Below are 15,765 nucleotides of genomic sequence, written 5' to 3'. Positions count from 1 at the left end.
TTTTTATCCTTTCAACATTCTTTTCCTCTAGATAGTCTTATTATCTTATTCATGGTATGGTAATTTTTAAGTTTATTCTGGCTGGAGTTATTTGAGCTTCTAGAATCTGCATATCAATTTATTTCCCAGATTTGAGAAATTTTAGGCCATTATTCCTCAGACAGTCTCTCTTCTCTTTCTGATATCCCCATACTGCATTTAATCTATCTGCTTGGTAATCCCATGAGTTATTTAGTCTCTCTTTGATTTTCTTCATTACTTTTCCTATTTTTGCATCTCTGGCTCGATGACTTAAAAAGACTTATTTTCAAGTTTACTGATTATTTCTTTGCCTGATCTAGTCTGAAATTGGACCTTTGTAATTAATTGTTGTTTGGTTATCTTTTTATTTTTTTCATTTCTGCAAGTTACTTTTGGTTCTTTATAGTTTCTCTTTGTTGGTATTCTTATTTTTGTTGATGCATCGTTTTCCTTTATTTTCTTGAGCTGTTTGTGTCATTTTTTAATTCTTTGAGCATTTTCATAACTCTTACTTGAAATTTTTTGTCATGCAGCTCATAGCTCTACATTTGTTGCTGAACAGCATTCCAAACTAGTTGCAGGTGTTGCTATAGAATCCCCCACCCCCAAACTGGGTTTGTTCATGCTATGTATAGAAAGCCATTCCTTGACATCGGGGTGGTAGAAGAGAATAGATATTTACTGCAAAGTGGAGAATAAGGAGCCGGGAAGCTATTGCTTAGTTCCTGTGCTTCCAGAAGAATTAGCAGTGAAGGTTTTTATAGATTGAAAGTGAGGCTGAGAGGTGTGTGATCAGCTTATGTCCAAGTTCCTAGTTGTTCATTGGTACTCCTTATCTTTCTTTTATTGGTCAGTGAAGCAGTGCTCTTTAGGGAATTTATGTTGACCAGATGGCCATCAGTTGGTCTGGGGTTACATGAAGGTGACTGCTACATTGAGCTTGGACCTGGAATTCCCCTACACAAACTCCTCCGGATAATACTGGCCATCAAGTTTCTTATGTATTGGAGAAACAAATGACTCCTGATGAGAACCTTGTAGGGTCAGCTGTATGACTCCCTCAAGTCAATGAATTCTTTTTGATAAAGGACAGGTAAGGACATCTTGGGCTATGGGAGATAGACAAGAGGCTGGGTCCTTGCTTTAACATTATAGGGGCTCTGTTTCACATTTATTTGCAACAGCTTCTGAATTTATTTTGTTAACCTCATTGTGCATACTTTCCTTGCTTCTGCATATATGTTGTAATTTTTGGCTAGTATGTGAGCACTTGCAAAACAGTCGTCTCTCACAGCCTTTGTATGTTGTCTTCATTCAGGGGGCAACCTTCCACCAGTCAGCCCAGTTGGAATTTCTAGGACTGCCCAAATCTCTTATTTGCTTGCTACCTTGGTGTCATCCTGTGGAAATGCAGCTCTAACATACTGAACATCTGTTTTCAGTGGTTTCCAAACTCTGATGCCAATCCTGTCAGCATTCAACCAGTCAAGACAGATGCTAGTTTCTTTTGGAGCCCTTTAGGCAAGCCAGAATGTTGGATGCATTGTCTGTTTTATTTCCATCTGAAGGGAGGAGCCCTGGTGTAGAGAAGATTCTCTCCTGTTGCTCTATGCTACAGCCTATATGGATACTGTCTCCGTGATAAGTATCACTCTTAGTCCCTAGGAAGAGAGCAATAAAGAATATATGCTAGATCCCTGAGGTGCAATGATTTTTATATTAACAGGCAAAGAAAACAGATGATTAATAAAAGGAATGTAGGAATCAGATTAGGAATATATGATAAAGCATGTTCAGGTGGATATTTTGAAAGGAATAGTCATAATTGTCCTCTAAAAGGATGTCCGTCAGGGACTATCAGAGGGTAGCAAAATATTGCAGAGGGAACAGCAAGTGCAAAGATCTTTGGGCAGGCAGCTGAAGAAAAGAAAAAAGGCCAGTGTTCTAGGAGCCTATTAGGCAAAGGAAGAGCTTTCCACAGTAAAACTAACTGAAGAGCAGGCAAGAAGGAATTCTCTTAGTCCAGGTAAGGGCTTTTATTTTAAGCGAAATGGAAAATTCTGTGTAGGAGTATGACATTACTCAACTTTTTTTACAGGCAGAGTGGACAGTGAGAGAGAGAGACAGAGAGAAAGGTCTTCCTTTGCTGTTGGTTCACCCTCCAATGGCCGCCGCGGCCGGCGCACTGCGGCCGGTGCACCGCGCCTATCCGAAGGCAGGAGCCAGGTGCTTCTCCTGGTCTCCCATGTGGGTGCAGGGCCCAAGGACTTGGGCCATCCTCCACTGCCTTCCCGGGCCACAGCAGAGAGCTGGCCTGGAAGAGAGGCAAACGGGACAGAATCCGGCGACCCGACCGGGACTAGAACCCGGTGTGCCGGTGCCGTAAGGCGGAGGATTAGCCTACTGAGCCGCGGCGCCAGCCATTACTCAATTTGTATTTTTAAAAGACCATACCTGCTGCTATGTTGATTGAAAAATGAGCACATAAAAAATCTAGGAGTCAGATTAGGTGATGATGTATCAGACTGTGGTGGTAAAAGGGTAGAGAGATTTGTGAGAGGTTTTGGAATCTGAATCAACAGACCTGTTGAATCTAAGAAAGAGCATTCAGAGGAGACTCCTCATTTCCATAGTGATCTCCTGAAAATGTAGTTAAGTCACTGACTTCAATAAGTAAAACCGGGGAAGGAACAGGTTAGGGGAAGGGGGTGTTGGAGGAAGTCTTGGTATTAGGTTTGTGAGGCCCATTAGAATTCCAAGTAGAGATTGGAATGGATTCCAGGAATAAGGAAGAGGTCAGCACTGATAATCCAGACTCAGGCTGTTGGCCTAAAGCACCTGGAATGACAGAGGAGCACAGTTATTTACCCCAAACCCCAAGGGATGTCTGCAGGCTTTCAGATTTCCTTAGCGAACATTTTATTTAGTGTCTTCCTGTCACCTGAACTTGTATTATAATATTCTGATTTACCAAAGCAGGAAACTGTTTCCAATTGTCACACATTCACCAGTACCAGTATCTTCTGAGTTTCCTGAACTCAGTACCTGGGGGATTATTTTTATTTCATAAACTGTGAATAGCCTCTTTGAGATCAGATATTCTAATTTCTTCTTGCTACTGGATCAACAGTTTCACTCATTATCCAAATTTTTACTAAGGTTTCTCTTCTAATCTTATTCTAACTACACTATTCTTTGTAGTAAGTGTAATTCCTTATCTTTCAGATCTGACAAATAGCTACTAGAAAAATAATTTCTCAAACATATCTTTCTAGTGTAATTTACCCAAACATGCAGACAAATCCTACACAATCAAACTTTGTGATTTGCATTCAATATTCTCTGCCACTATTTCATAAATCACTTATATAGCTTCTTTACTAGCGCTAAATATAACCTTTTTATTTCTGTGTTCAACAAAAACTCAGCCGTTATTGCTTACTTCCCTTTTCCATATATTTCTTCTTCTACACAAATTATCCTCCCACATCTTTTGTGTGTGCATTTCTGAGTATCTAGTCTATGTCAAAATACTGCTAAGCTACCACCTTCCCTGGGGATTTCCACACACTTACTGTCTGACTACTTATTCCACTATTTGATATTTCTAACATACTTTATATTTGTATCTTCAGTCAGTTTGAAATTTCTCTACTTACTCACTTTTATAGCACTTATTTTAATTCAGCCTAGTGATCCATATGGGTTCACATAAAGAAAACCTAATAACTATTCTTCTGTATTGTGCATTCAGTGGACGTACTAGATAAAACTGAACATATCCAAACAATTATAGTCTCAAATTACACACTAATGTGTATTTTTAAAGACTTATTTGTTTGAACATCAGAGTGACAGATGACAGAGAATTCCTGCATCCACTGGTTCACTTCCTAAATGGCTGAAACAGCTGAACTGAGATGGGCTAAAAAAGGAGCCAGGAACTCCATCTGGGTCTCCTACATGAGTGTCAAAAAATAAAGTACTTGAGCATCAATGACTGCTTCCAAGTTGTGTTAATAAGGAGCTTCATTAGAAACAGAGTAGCAGGAAATAGAACCAGCATTCCAATATGGAGTGCAGGCATCCCAAGTGGACTTAACCTGCTATGCCACAATGTCCACCAGTTCTACAAATTTTATGTATTTTAAAGTATTAGTCTATAAATTATTTTAATCTTTTCACCTGCATTTACTATTGTCTCATCTGTATAAACAGGAAAATCCTTCAGTATGTAGAGTATGTCTCATTCTCCTTCTGTATTTATCTTCATTGTATCATAAATATTATTATCCATATAGCACATATGGATAATAGCATATAGCATATTAGCAGGGACTTTCTTTTTAAGTTCAGATTCATCATATAAGTTTTCAAAAATAACTTTCAAATTTAATATCAAATTTCAAGATAGCTCTCACTTCTAAACTCTAGGAAAGGAATCAGAAATACCAGCAAGTACTGTAAAGTCATTGAAAACTTCAAGTTCTGGAGACTGTGTTCAATATAAAAAGACCCTGATTGGCCAGCGCCACGGCTCAATAGGCTGATCCTCCACCTGCAGCACACCAGGTTCTAGTCCCGGTCGGGGCGCCGGATTCTGTCCTGGTTGCACCTCTTCCAGTCCAGCTCTCTGCTCTGACCTGGGAGTGCAGTGGAGGATGGCCCAAGTGCTTGGGCCCTACACCCACATGGGAGACCAGGAGAAGCACCTGGCTCCTGGCTCCGGATCAGCGCTGTGCGCCGGCCGCAGCGGCCATTGGGGGGTGAACCAATAGAAAAGGAAGACCTTTCTCTCTGTCTCTCTCTCTCACTGTCCACTCTGCCTGTCAAAAAAAAAAAAAAAAAAAAAAAAAAAAGACCCTGATTGGCATTTGACTGACTTGATTTATGAGGACTATATTTATCAATCCTTTGTACATTAAGTACAGTGAAGTCCACCCATTAGTGATTGAGGCAGCTTCCCTCAAACCCTCTGTTTATAGTTTTTGTTTGTTTGTTTGTTTGTTTGTTTGTTTTGACAGGCAGAGTGGACAGTGAGAGAGAGAGAGACAGAGAGAAAGGTCTTCCTTTTGCCATTGGTTCACCCTCCAATGGCCGCCATGGCTGGCGCGCTGCAGCCAGCACACCGAGCTGATCCAAAGGCAGGAGCCAGGTGCTTCTGGTCTCCCATGGGGTGCAGGGCCCAAGCACTTGGGCCATCCTCCACTGCCTTCCCGGGCCACAGCAGAGAGCTGGCCTGGATTAGGGGCAACCAGGACAGAATCTGGCGCCCCGACCAGGACTAGAACCCGGTGTGCCGGCGCTGCAAGGTGGAGGATTAGCCTAGTGAGCCGCGGCGCCGGCCCTGTTTATAGTTCTTGACATACTAAATTACAGTTACTGAGTAAGCCGTAGAGAGAACAGTTTCAAGGCATGGAGACTTAAAATATGTGTATTAGGACAGAGCCGCGGCTCACTTGGCTAATCCTCTGCCTGTGGCTCCAGTACCCCGGGTTCTAGTCCCGGTTGGGGTGCTGGTTCTGTCCCGGTTGTTCCTCTTCCAGTCCAGCTCTCTGCTGTGGCCCGGGAAGGCAGTGGAGGATGGCCTAAGTGCTTGGGCCCTGCACCCGCCCCGTATGGGAGACCAGGAGGAAGCACCTGGCTCCTGACTCCAGATCTGCGCAGCCATTTGGGGGGTGAACCAACGAAAGGAAGACCTTTCTCTTTGTCTCTCTCTCTCTGTCCAACTCTGCCTGTCAAAAAAAAATGTGTATTAGCACAGCGTTAGCTTGCATTGTAACATGTTTGAACCATATTTTTTTAATATTTTATTTATTTATTTGAGAAACAGGGTTAGAAAGATAGGGAGACACAGAGAGAAAGGTCTTCCAAATGCTGGTGACTCTCCAGATGGACATAATGGCCAGAGGTGAGCCAATCTGAAGCCAGGAGCCAGGAACTTCTTCCAGGTCTCCCACACAGGTGCAGGTGCCCAAGCACTTGGGCCATCTTCTGATGCTTTCCCAGGCTATAGCAGAGAGACGGATCAAAGAGGAGCAGCTGGGACATGAACCGGTGCCCATATGGGATGCCGGCAGCCACAGGTGGAGGCCTAGCCTACTATACCATAGCGCCGACCCATCATAAGGTTTTACAGCTATTATGCTGTCCATGTCTTCGTTTTAGGCAGAGGATTGTGAAGCCAAAACTCTTAAGACTACAGCCAGTCTCCTAACTTGTCCTCCAATACTGACTTTCCTACTCCTGGCCAGGTGGTTTATGTGAAGCATAATATCAGTTTCTACTCTGTAGAATCCTGGTAGGCACAGATGGAAAACGCACTACAAGCTTTTCTTGGAACCTCTGGGAAGGACTGTATGAAAGGAGATAGATTCAAAGTCATAATTTGTTATTATTTAAAATACAAATAAAGAATAAAGAATTTTTTCTTTGCTTTTTTGTAAATTTTATTTAAGTTGTACAAGTTTCATGTATTTCATATATACAGATTTAGGAACATAGTGGCACTTCCCCCACCACCACCTTCCCTCCCATCCACATTCCAACCCTTCCTCCCCCTCCCTCTCACATTCTCACACTTAATTTTACAAAGATCTATTTTCAGTTAACTTAAGGATCCTATAGTTAACATACTCTTAAGTGAAAGAGTTCAACAGATAGTATGAAGAGAAAAAAAATTGTTCTTCAACATAAGAGGCAAGGGCTGTAAACAATCATTGAGTCTCAAAATGTCTGCTTCACTCCAATCCATTACTTTTCAGGTACTCTATTAATTACGTCCGATCAGGGAAAACTGATGATAGCTGTCTTTTTGGGCCTGGTTTATTTCACTAAGTATAATGGTGTCCAGTTACATGGTATATATATACACACACACACTATGAAGTACTGTTCAGCTGTAAAAAAATGAAATCCTGTTTTTTGCAATAAGGATATTTTTGTGCACATTAATGACATACTTTAAATAGAAGTATGTGTTACCACTAATCTTTTAACTTTGTGAAATTAAAGTTTTCCAATTTTCATTTTTTTTTTCAGCTATATGTGGTCATTTGAAAAAGCTCACCTCAGTATGGTTCAGATAATTACAGGACAACTTGTTGAGTCTTTTGATGAAGAATTTAGAACTCTCTATGCCAGATCCTGTGTTCCCAGTTCATTTGCTCCAGATGAATCAGCAAGGGTGAAGCATGGCAAAACACTCTGGGAGAATGGCGCTTACCAGCGTTCACTGTCCTCATTAGCTTCCGTTTCCAGCCAGCGCAACCTTTTTGGTAGGCAAGACACCATACATAAACTAGATTCTAGTTACTTGAAAAACAGAGGGATATATGCTTTAAACGAGCATGACAAGTATAACGTAAGAAATCTCGGGTACAAACCTCATTTTATTCCAAACTTTAATGGTCCAAACACAATCCGTCAGTTTCAACCCAGTCAGCTAAATGAAAATTGGAAAAGGCATAGTTATGCTGGGGAGCAACCAGAAACAACACCGTATTTGCTGCTTAATAGGACTCTGAATCGAACCAATCATCCACCTGGTAATTGGAAAAGGCCATCAGATAGTCTCAGTGTGGCATCTTCATCACGGGGAGGCTACACAGGCCACCATAACACTCCTGCTCAAAGTTTTGCTGATCGACTTGCTCAAAGAAAAACAAATCTTCCAGAAAGAAATTCAAATGTGCGAAGGTCTTTTAATGGAACTGATAATCATATTCGGTTTTTGCAACAACGAATGCCAACCCTTGAGCATACCACAAAATCGTTCCTACGTAACTGGAGAATTGAATCTTATTTAAATGATCAATCAGAAGCTCCCCCTGATTCCAGCGGATCGGCCTTGGGTGACCGGTTTGAGGGCTATGATAGTCCTGAGAATTTGAAAGCCAATGCTCTTTACACTCATTCTCGGCTTCGTTCCTCTTTTGTGTTTAAACCAACTTTACCTGAGCAACAGGAAGTTAACAGTTGTACAACTGACTCCTCCAATTCAACTATCACTGGTTCCCAGGGAAGTGATACACCTAAAAAGATCCCAGACATCCCTACAAGTGTAGAGCATTCAACAGACAAGCCTATGCCAGAATCAATCCCCAAGCTGCAGCCACAATCAGAGACATCAAAAATGCATACCTTGCAGATTCCTGAAATTCACTCAACAGTTTCAAACCAAACTACAGATGGCCGTACAGAGTCCAATAACTATATATATACAACCTTGTGTTTGAATAAGCAGACAGAAAATCTAAAGAATGAACACAATGAGAACCTGCTTAAAAGGCGAAGTTTCCCATCCTTCGATCACTCTAAAGCTAATTTAGCTCATGGAAATAGTAAGCATTATGTATACAGCACACTTACCAGGAATCGAGTTAGACAACCAGAAAAACCCAAAGAAGATATGTTGAAAAGTTCTAAAAGCATGCACAATGTGACCCGTAATACAGAGGAAGACGAGGAGGTAGACAGTAGAGCCCCTCCCAATAGCACTGCTACCAAATCCATCTCCATTGCTGCTTTACTTGATGTGAATAAAGAGGAACCCAACAAAGAACTCACTTCGAAGAAGGAAGGTAAGGGTTCCCCAAGTTTTTTGAAGAAGGGATCTCAAAAATTGAGGTCCTTACTTAGCCTTACCCCAGAAAAGAAAGAGACGCTATCAAAGAATAAAGCACCTGCCTTCTACAGAATGTGTAGTAGTTCTGACACTTTAGTTTCTGAGGGTGAAGAGAATCAAAAGCCAAAGAAATCAGAACACAAAATTGATTCATCTCCTAGAAGAAAGCGTTCTTCCTCATCAAATTCTCAAGGCAGCGTTCACAAAAGTAAGGAAGATGTAGCAGTTAGCTCATCTATGGGAATAAATTCTCCATCAGATGAAAATAATAAAATAATTACTTCTGCAGCTCCAGTTGAAAGGAAGTTCTTAGAAAGGGCAGGAGATGCCTCTGCCCCAAGGTTTAACACAGAACAGATCCAATACCGAGATCCAAAGGAGATTCATGCAGTTGTTGTTCCTGAAAGGAGGTCAACTTCTTCTCCAAGGCCAAAGCCCAATGAAATCTTAAGAACTCATTCAACTGACCGGCGTGTTTACAGTCGTTTTGAGCCTTTTTGTAAAATTGAGAGCTCCATTCAGCCAACAAGCAACATGCCAAGTCCTAGTATAAACCGCCGAGAAATTAAACCCACAACTATGGGTAACAGTTACGGCAGGTCCAGCCCAATGCTTAATTACAACCCTGGTGTTTACCACTCGTATCAACCAAATGAAAATAAGTTCCGAGGATTTATGCAAAAGTTTGGAAATTTTATAAACAAAACTAAATAAAATGCTGTAATGTCAAATGTCTAATAAAAATTAAAAAGCAGCTATAAAATTTCATTAAAAACCTGTAGTTTCTTTAACATGCCAGTAAGCTTCTGTAGGGGCAGAATTATAGTTGTGATGTATATGTTCACTAGTGTGCTAGTGTACAGTAAAGTTATTGTTCTGACAAAGTTAATTGTACTTAATTACACTGTAGATGGACTGTCTCTGTAAAGACAGTATTTCTCAATAATAATGGCAAAAAAATGGATCCAATTAAATTGTTTTCTTTAGACTAAAAATTTTAAGCCTTAAAATTAGTAGCTTTAGTGGAGAGATTCTGTATGGATTTTAAGTATTCATTCCAAAGTCTTTCCTTTAAAGAAAGAATGTACTTCTATCAATGAACCTTTATAATATGTCTTTATGGTGTTTTCATATCTTCAAAAATGTAAGAAACTGGGACAAAACCTTGCTGTTTTTAATTAAATTTATACTTAACAAGATATCTTATTGTATTTTATTAATGTCTTATTAATTTTCCTCTAGAGCATTTTGCAAATATTTGGGCCAAACAATACCCTTTAAACTACATAGCTCAGCATAATTTCTATTTTGTCTAAAGGATCTGCAAATTAAGAGTCTCATGTACTACAGTTACATTTGTAGGAATTTATTTCCCTAATCATCTGAAAATCCCCTGGGATGTGCTTCTGTTGATACAGGGAACCTCTACTCCAATCTTTCTTTAGTTTCCCATTTTTTTAAAAGATTTATTTTATTTATATCAAAGGCAGAGTTACAGAAAAATAAGGAGACAGAGGTCTTCCTTCCGCTGGTTCACTCCCTAAATGACTGCAATGGCCAGGGATGGACTAGGCCAGAGTCGGGAGCCTGGAACTCCATCTGGCTCTCCCATATAATGGCAGTGGCCGAAGCATTTGGACCATCTTGTATGCTCCCAGGTGTATTAGCAGGGGGCTAGATTGGAAGTGGTGCCCATATGTGATGCCAGTGGTACAGGTGGTGGTTTAACATTAACCCTGGGTACCTATATTTGACAGTCACTTCTTAAATGTGTATGGAGATAACACAAATGTAGAAAACCAGAACCATTTCTCTCTACTTTCTAATATTGATACTTTTAGAATTGTAAATTTCAACTAACATTTTTATATTGAGATAACATTTCAGTCCAAGATGTTTTGCTTGCAAAATTTGCTGCTCTTCTTAAAGTTGGAAAATATGGTGTGACTGCATAATGTTTCCATAAAAGTACAATAGTGACAATGAGAAGTGATAATTGACCTAGTTCTTCCATGACCATATGGCCTGGTTGAAGGTTTTAAATTTCAGTGATACCCAGGTTATACAACAAGTTTTGCTTTTCTTAGAGTAATAAAAAATTCCATATCCTTCAGAGACTTTAATTTGGCTTTCTGCATTAACAAAGAACAGAATTCAAGAAATATTTAATCATGAAAAATGTGAAATGATTTTTAGACTTTAAATGTATTACTTAGTATCTAAACTACTGGGAGGGGCAGTGTAGTGTTTTAAAATGCAAGATTCAGGCAAATATTAATATTTATCTCATTAAAACAGGATAATGGCATTGAAATATATATGTCTTTAAAATAATTTTTCATATGAATTGTGGTAACAATCAGAAAACAAACATTACAGGAGAAAATAGACAATAGATAAAAAGCAAACCTAACATTTATTGAATAGTTAATTCTAAGCCATCATGTCGTAATCTTGAGTTGCCACAATATTTTGTGAGTAGCATTATCTCTGCTGTTTTCAAATTAAGACTGAGATGATGATCAAGACTCAGAAACATAATATCCTGTCATTTAACCAATAAATGATGATTCTAAAATGTCTGTAATATCATATCACATTTCCTGGCACACATTGATTCACTGCATTCCTCATCCAATCTGATGAGAATTAGTGTTTATTTCCTGATTCAATAGCAATCAACCAGGAAAGGTTTATTGGAAGTTCATCACACAACAAGGACACATGGGGCTTAAACTAATCATAGTAGGTGAGATTAAAGGATTACATTGAGATTAGTTTCTGAATGCAATCTAGTAGTGCCAGTGTTAATTGTTACCAGTCATATTGATGTCCTTCCGGTTGTCCTGCCCCATGAGATCAAGGAAAAGGGAACAAGAAGTGAGTTGTGACTTCTGAGCTTTTGTGGTAGAGAAAGGAGTTCATTAGCTCAAGAAGCTATGTAGGGAGTGGATCTCAATGTTAAATATATTATCTCATTAAATATTTACAATAACGTTGAGAAATAAATGCATCCTTGTTCCAAAAGAAAAAAATCAAGCTTCAAAGGAGTTAGCTAGTTTTCCAAAACTTACACAGCATTGAATTGTCAGAACTGGAGTTTGAACACAAAGCTTATATTTTTAATACTCATACACATCATGCCTCCTGGCTTCTCTGGTATACTTGACAGTATTTGTTTGACAGTAGTTGTTTCTCATGCTCCCTTCATTTTACAAACTGCAGAAATATCCAAGTAACTGTGCAGCAATCACATTTTATAAATAGAAATCAATAGAATATTACTCAGTTTTACATCATTCACAAAAGGTTTTTAAACCTCTGGGTTATCACAAAGAAAATTCCCAAGTACTGCTATATGGAATTGTATTGGTTTTGGAAAGCTGAACATGATTGATATGAAATTTTTCACATTCCCTAATAAGTTACTAGCACAAAAATAAAACTTTGAGGGCATATTTATTTATCACAGGAAAGGTAGGCAATTCACAGCATATTTTACTTTCAAAAAATATAACCTTAGGAATATGTATTGCTTTATAATCAAAGAATTCAGTTGTGATACAAAAATGTTAATTATTATTGTATTAATTTTTAGAGTTATATAGACATTGTATGATCTTCTTAACTTACTGCTAAGTTATTTAAAAAGCATTCGAATTGGGACTCTGTGGAAAGAAGAGATTATTCATTTGACTCTTAACAAAATTCACTCCATGTTCCAAAGTCCAGAGCCCACAGTTAACCAAACTAGATTGACTTTAATATTACTCATTCTTTGTTAACATTGGATGGGGACTATGTCAGAGCTAAGAGGATAATGAGTTAATTGTCACTAGGCAACTCTGAAATGGAAAGCCCTTAAGTGTGGTGCAATGTAACTTTAAAACTGACATGATACCACTACTAAAATTTATAATCATGTTTAGTTACTAGCAAAAGTCTGTTGCTTATTTTATTTTATTTGAGAAGCATAGAGACAGTCGGCATTCGCTGATGCTATGGCTCACTCCCCAAATGTCTGCAACAGGCAGAGCTCAGCCAGGCTGAAGACAAGAGCCAGGAACTCAATCCAGGTTTCCCACATGCATTTCAGAGACAAAACTAACTGCTACCTCCATGAGTACACATTAGTAGGAAACAAATTGGCAGTTGCACTCCAACATGGAATACAAGGGTTCTAAATGGCATCTTAACCATGGAGTCAAAGGCCTGCCCCACCAGTTGTCATTATGTACAACTTCAATAATTTCTGGAAACTTGGACTGCTTATTGCAACACCATTTAATTCGTTGTTGAGCTCTTTATCTTAAGTGGAATTGGTGAGTACAGATGCTTTATTTAAGGAAATTTAGACTTTTGCGTTGCATATTCATTCTTTACTGCTTTGTTTCCTTGATTAGGTTTCTCCAGAAATACCTGTTATGTCATAATCCATAGAGAATTTCTTTCCAGAATTTCTAAGAAATTCCAGAGGCTTAAAACTTAGGAAGCACCTAACTTTTTTTTTAAAGCTAAACGGCATTTTAGTTTTAAACAGATTACCAAAGTTCATGGATGTGATAGCTTCAAGAAAATTATTTTCTCTCATTTTGTCCTCAAATTAATATTAGTGAAAAGATGGTCACTTAGGTGTACTTGGATATCAGAAGTTTCACGATGCAGTCTTACTCTCTATGTATACATAGCTTTGTAAGGAAAATAAATATGATTTCAAAGTAATTTTTGGTAGATGATTTCAGAAGTATGAGTGATCTTGTGTCCTGCACACACTGATGACCTTTTATTATAATGACTGGAATTAACTACAATTCTGACATGGTATGTTGAAGTGTGGGTGTACATCTGTACTCATGGAAGCAAATACCTTGTTTCACCGAGATGTCTAGTATGATCTGACAGACCATGTAAAAATGGTTGAATTTTGATTTCATTCTATTTTATTTCAAGATCTACCCAGTAATTAAGCTACCATTCCACAAATAATTATTTTCTGTTGGTATCTGTTGATTTCTAATGTGCTATGAATTAGGGATACAAAGTAGATTCATGGTTTCATGTTAACCATGTTGATGGATATGTGTGATAATATGTAACAGACATTTTATTATATTATTTAGTTGTAGAGCATTTAAAAAAAGGATCAAATGAAAAATCAAAGCTTCAATTTCTTAACTTTTATATACATATTACAAATATGTATATATATTATAAAGAAATAGTCTTCCAAATTAACTCTTATTTTAGGTTAACAAATTAATATTAAATAATTTTTACAAACATCAATAAATTATAAATTTTTCAAAATCTTCATTCTGTAGATTTCTCCATTTAAAAGTCAGCCTTCTGTTTAATTATCATAATAATTTAAGATTATTACAAATTTTGGGGGCTGGCAGTGTGGCATAGTGGTTTAAGGCTCTGCCTGCAATGCCAACATTACTTATGAGCACTGGTTGCTCCACTTCTGATCCAGCTCCCTGCTAATGCACCTGGGGAGGCAGCAGAAGATGGCCCAAGTGCTTGGACCTTGGCCACCCACATGGGAGATCAGGATGGTGCTCCAGGTTTCTGGGTTTCATCTGGCCCAGCCCTAGCTGTTGTGGCTATTTGGAAAGTGAACCAGCAGATGAAAGAGTTTCTCTCTCTCTCTCTCTCTCTCTGTCTCTCTCCCTTTGTAACACTGATAAACAGACAATTGTACATTTAAAAATATTTTTCATGAAATTTGAACTCAAAACAGTTGTTTTGATTTGCATTACATATCATCTAATAATTTACCCATATTTGATATTAAATAATAAATCTTCTCCCTTAATATCATAAACATTCACATACTGCTTGAAGACTAACATACATATGACAGTGATCCCATAAGGTTTCAATAAATTTCTATGAGTAGCTTTGCTCTTCTTTCTTATGTTTGGGTGTATCTGGATATTCAGCTACTGACTATTGTTTTACAGTTGTCTATAGCAGTCAATGCAGTAACAAGTATGACAGGTCTATAGTCTAGGAGCAATCAGTTATAGCAGATGGCCTAGGTGTGTAGAAGCTATACCATGTACGCTTGCGTAAATGCACTCTTTGATGTTCACACAATGATGAAATTGCCTAACGGCATTCCTCAGAATGTATCCCTGTCATTAAGCAGTACATGACTATACCTACATTCTCTTTAATTATATCTCTTGAATTATAGTAGTTATTTAAAATAATTTCTATAGAATATTCCTTTGCATAACATGGTAGTATTTGATTTTGAGAAAAATATTCTAAAGATGCATCTGTATTAATGATCTTAAGTAACCCACCATTTGAAAGTTATTTGAAGTCCTTGAGGCCAGGGGATATCACTGATTATGAAGTAGCTGAAATTGTGTTAGCATTTAAAAACGGTGTCTTTTTAAGGTTAAATGTGATTTTTGACTAGTTAAGTATAATAATACAGAAAATTAATCATAAATGCTAGTGTTTAAGAAAAAAAAATCTGGGATCCAGTGTGGCATAGCAGATAAAGCAGCCACCTGTAACACCAGCATCCCACATGAACAAAGGCTTGTGTTGCAGCTGCTGCACTTTCAATTCAGCTCCCAGCTAAAAAGCAGTGAGAGATGGCCAAAGTACTTGGGCCCCTGCCACCTGCAACCCGCTACCCACGTGGGAGACCTGGAAGAATCTCCTGGCTCCTGGCTTCAGCTTAGCTCAGCCGCAACCATTGCGGCTTGAGAGTAAACCAAAAGATGGAAGATATCTCACTCTTACTCTCAATCTCTCTCTGTCTTTCCCTCTCTATATCTTCCAAAAATAAATAAATAAATACATCTTTAAAAAAAGAAAAGATACAAAGGAACTATGTAAACTTTCACTTTCAAAGGTGCCCTAAAGGAAATTTATGAGTGGATTCTATTGGTTTAAACAGCAAAGACCATTCCGAGGTCAGTGAATCTGAGAGATGGAAGGGCATTAAAAGGAATTGTGTGTACATCTTCTCTGGGAAAATGATCACAGAGGGGAAATCATCTGAGCTGATAGCCATGAAAAGCAAAAGCAAAAGATATTTAGAGGAATACATTTGAGTTAACAAAGATAAGGATACTGTGTTAGGTTTGACATTT

At 38.4% G+C, this 15,765-nt stretch overlaps 1 protein-coding gene across 2 annotated transcripts in view; it reads left to right on the top strand.

The window, feature by feature from the left end:
- FAM83B (family with sequence similarity 83 member B) overlaps positions 1 to 9,846 on the top strand; it is a 90,263-nt gene extending 80,417 nt beyond the window's left edge. For both annotated transcript variants that reach the window (XM_051854627.2, XM_051854628.2), the window contains one exon: positions 7,063 to 9,846. In XM_051854627.2, coding sequence (XP_051710587.2) covers positions 7,063 to 9,361 — 2,299 coding nt within the window. In that variant the 3' untranslated portion in view covers positions 9,362 to 9,846. The remainder of the gene's footprint in view (positions 1 to 7,062) is intronic.
- Positions 9,847 to 15,765: the final 5,919 nt, after the last annotated feature.

This window comes from Oryctolagus cuniculus, chromosome 5 (assembly GCF_964237555.1).
Source record: "Oryctolagus cuniculus chromosome 5, mOryCun1.1, whole genome shotgun sequence".
Lineage (NCBI taxonomy): Eukaryota > Metazoa > Chordata > Mammalia > Lagomorpha > Leporidae > Oryctolagus > Oryctolagus cuniculus.
The sequence above is the reverse complement of the archived record's forward strand: the minus strand, read 5'-3'. Positions and strand labels throughout refer to the sequence as shown.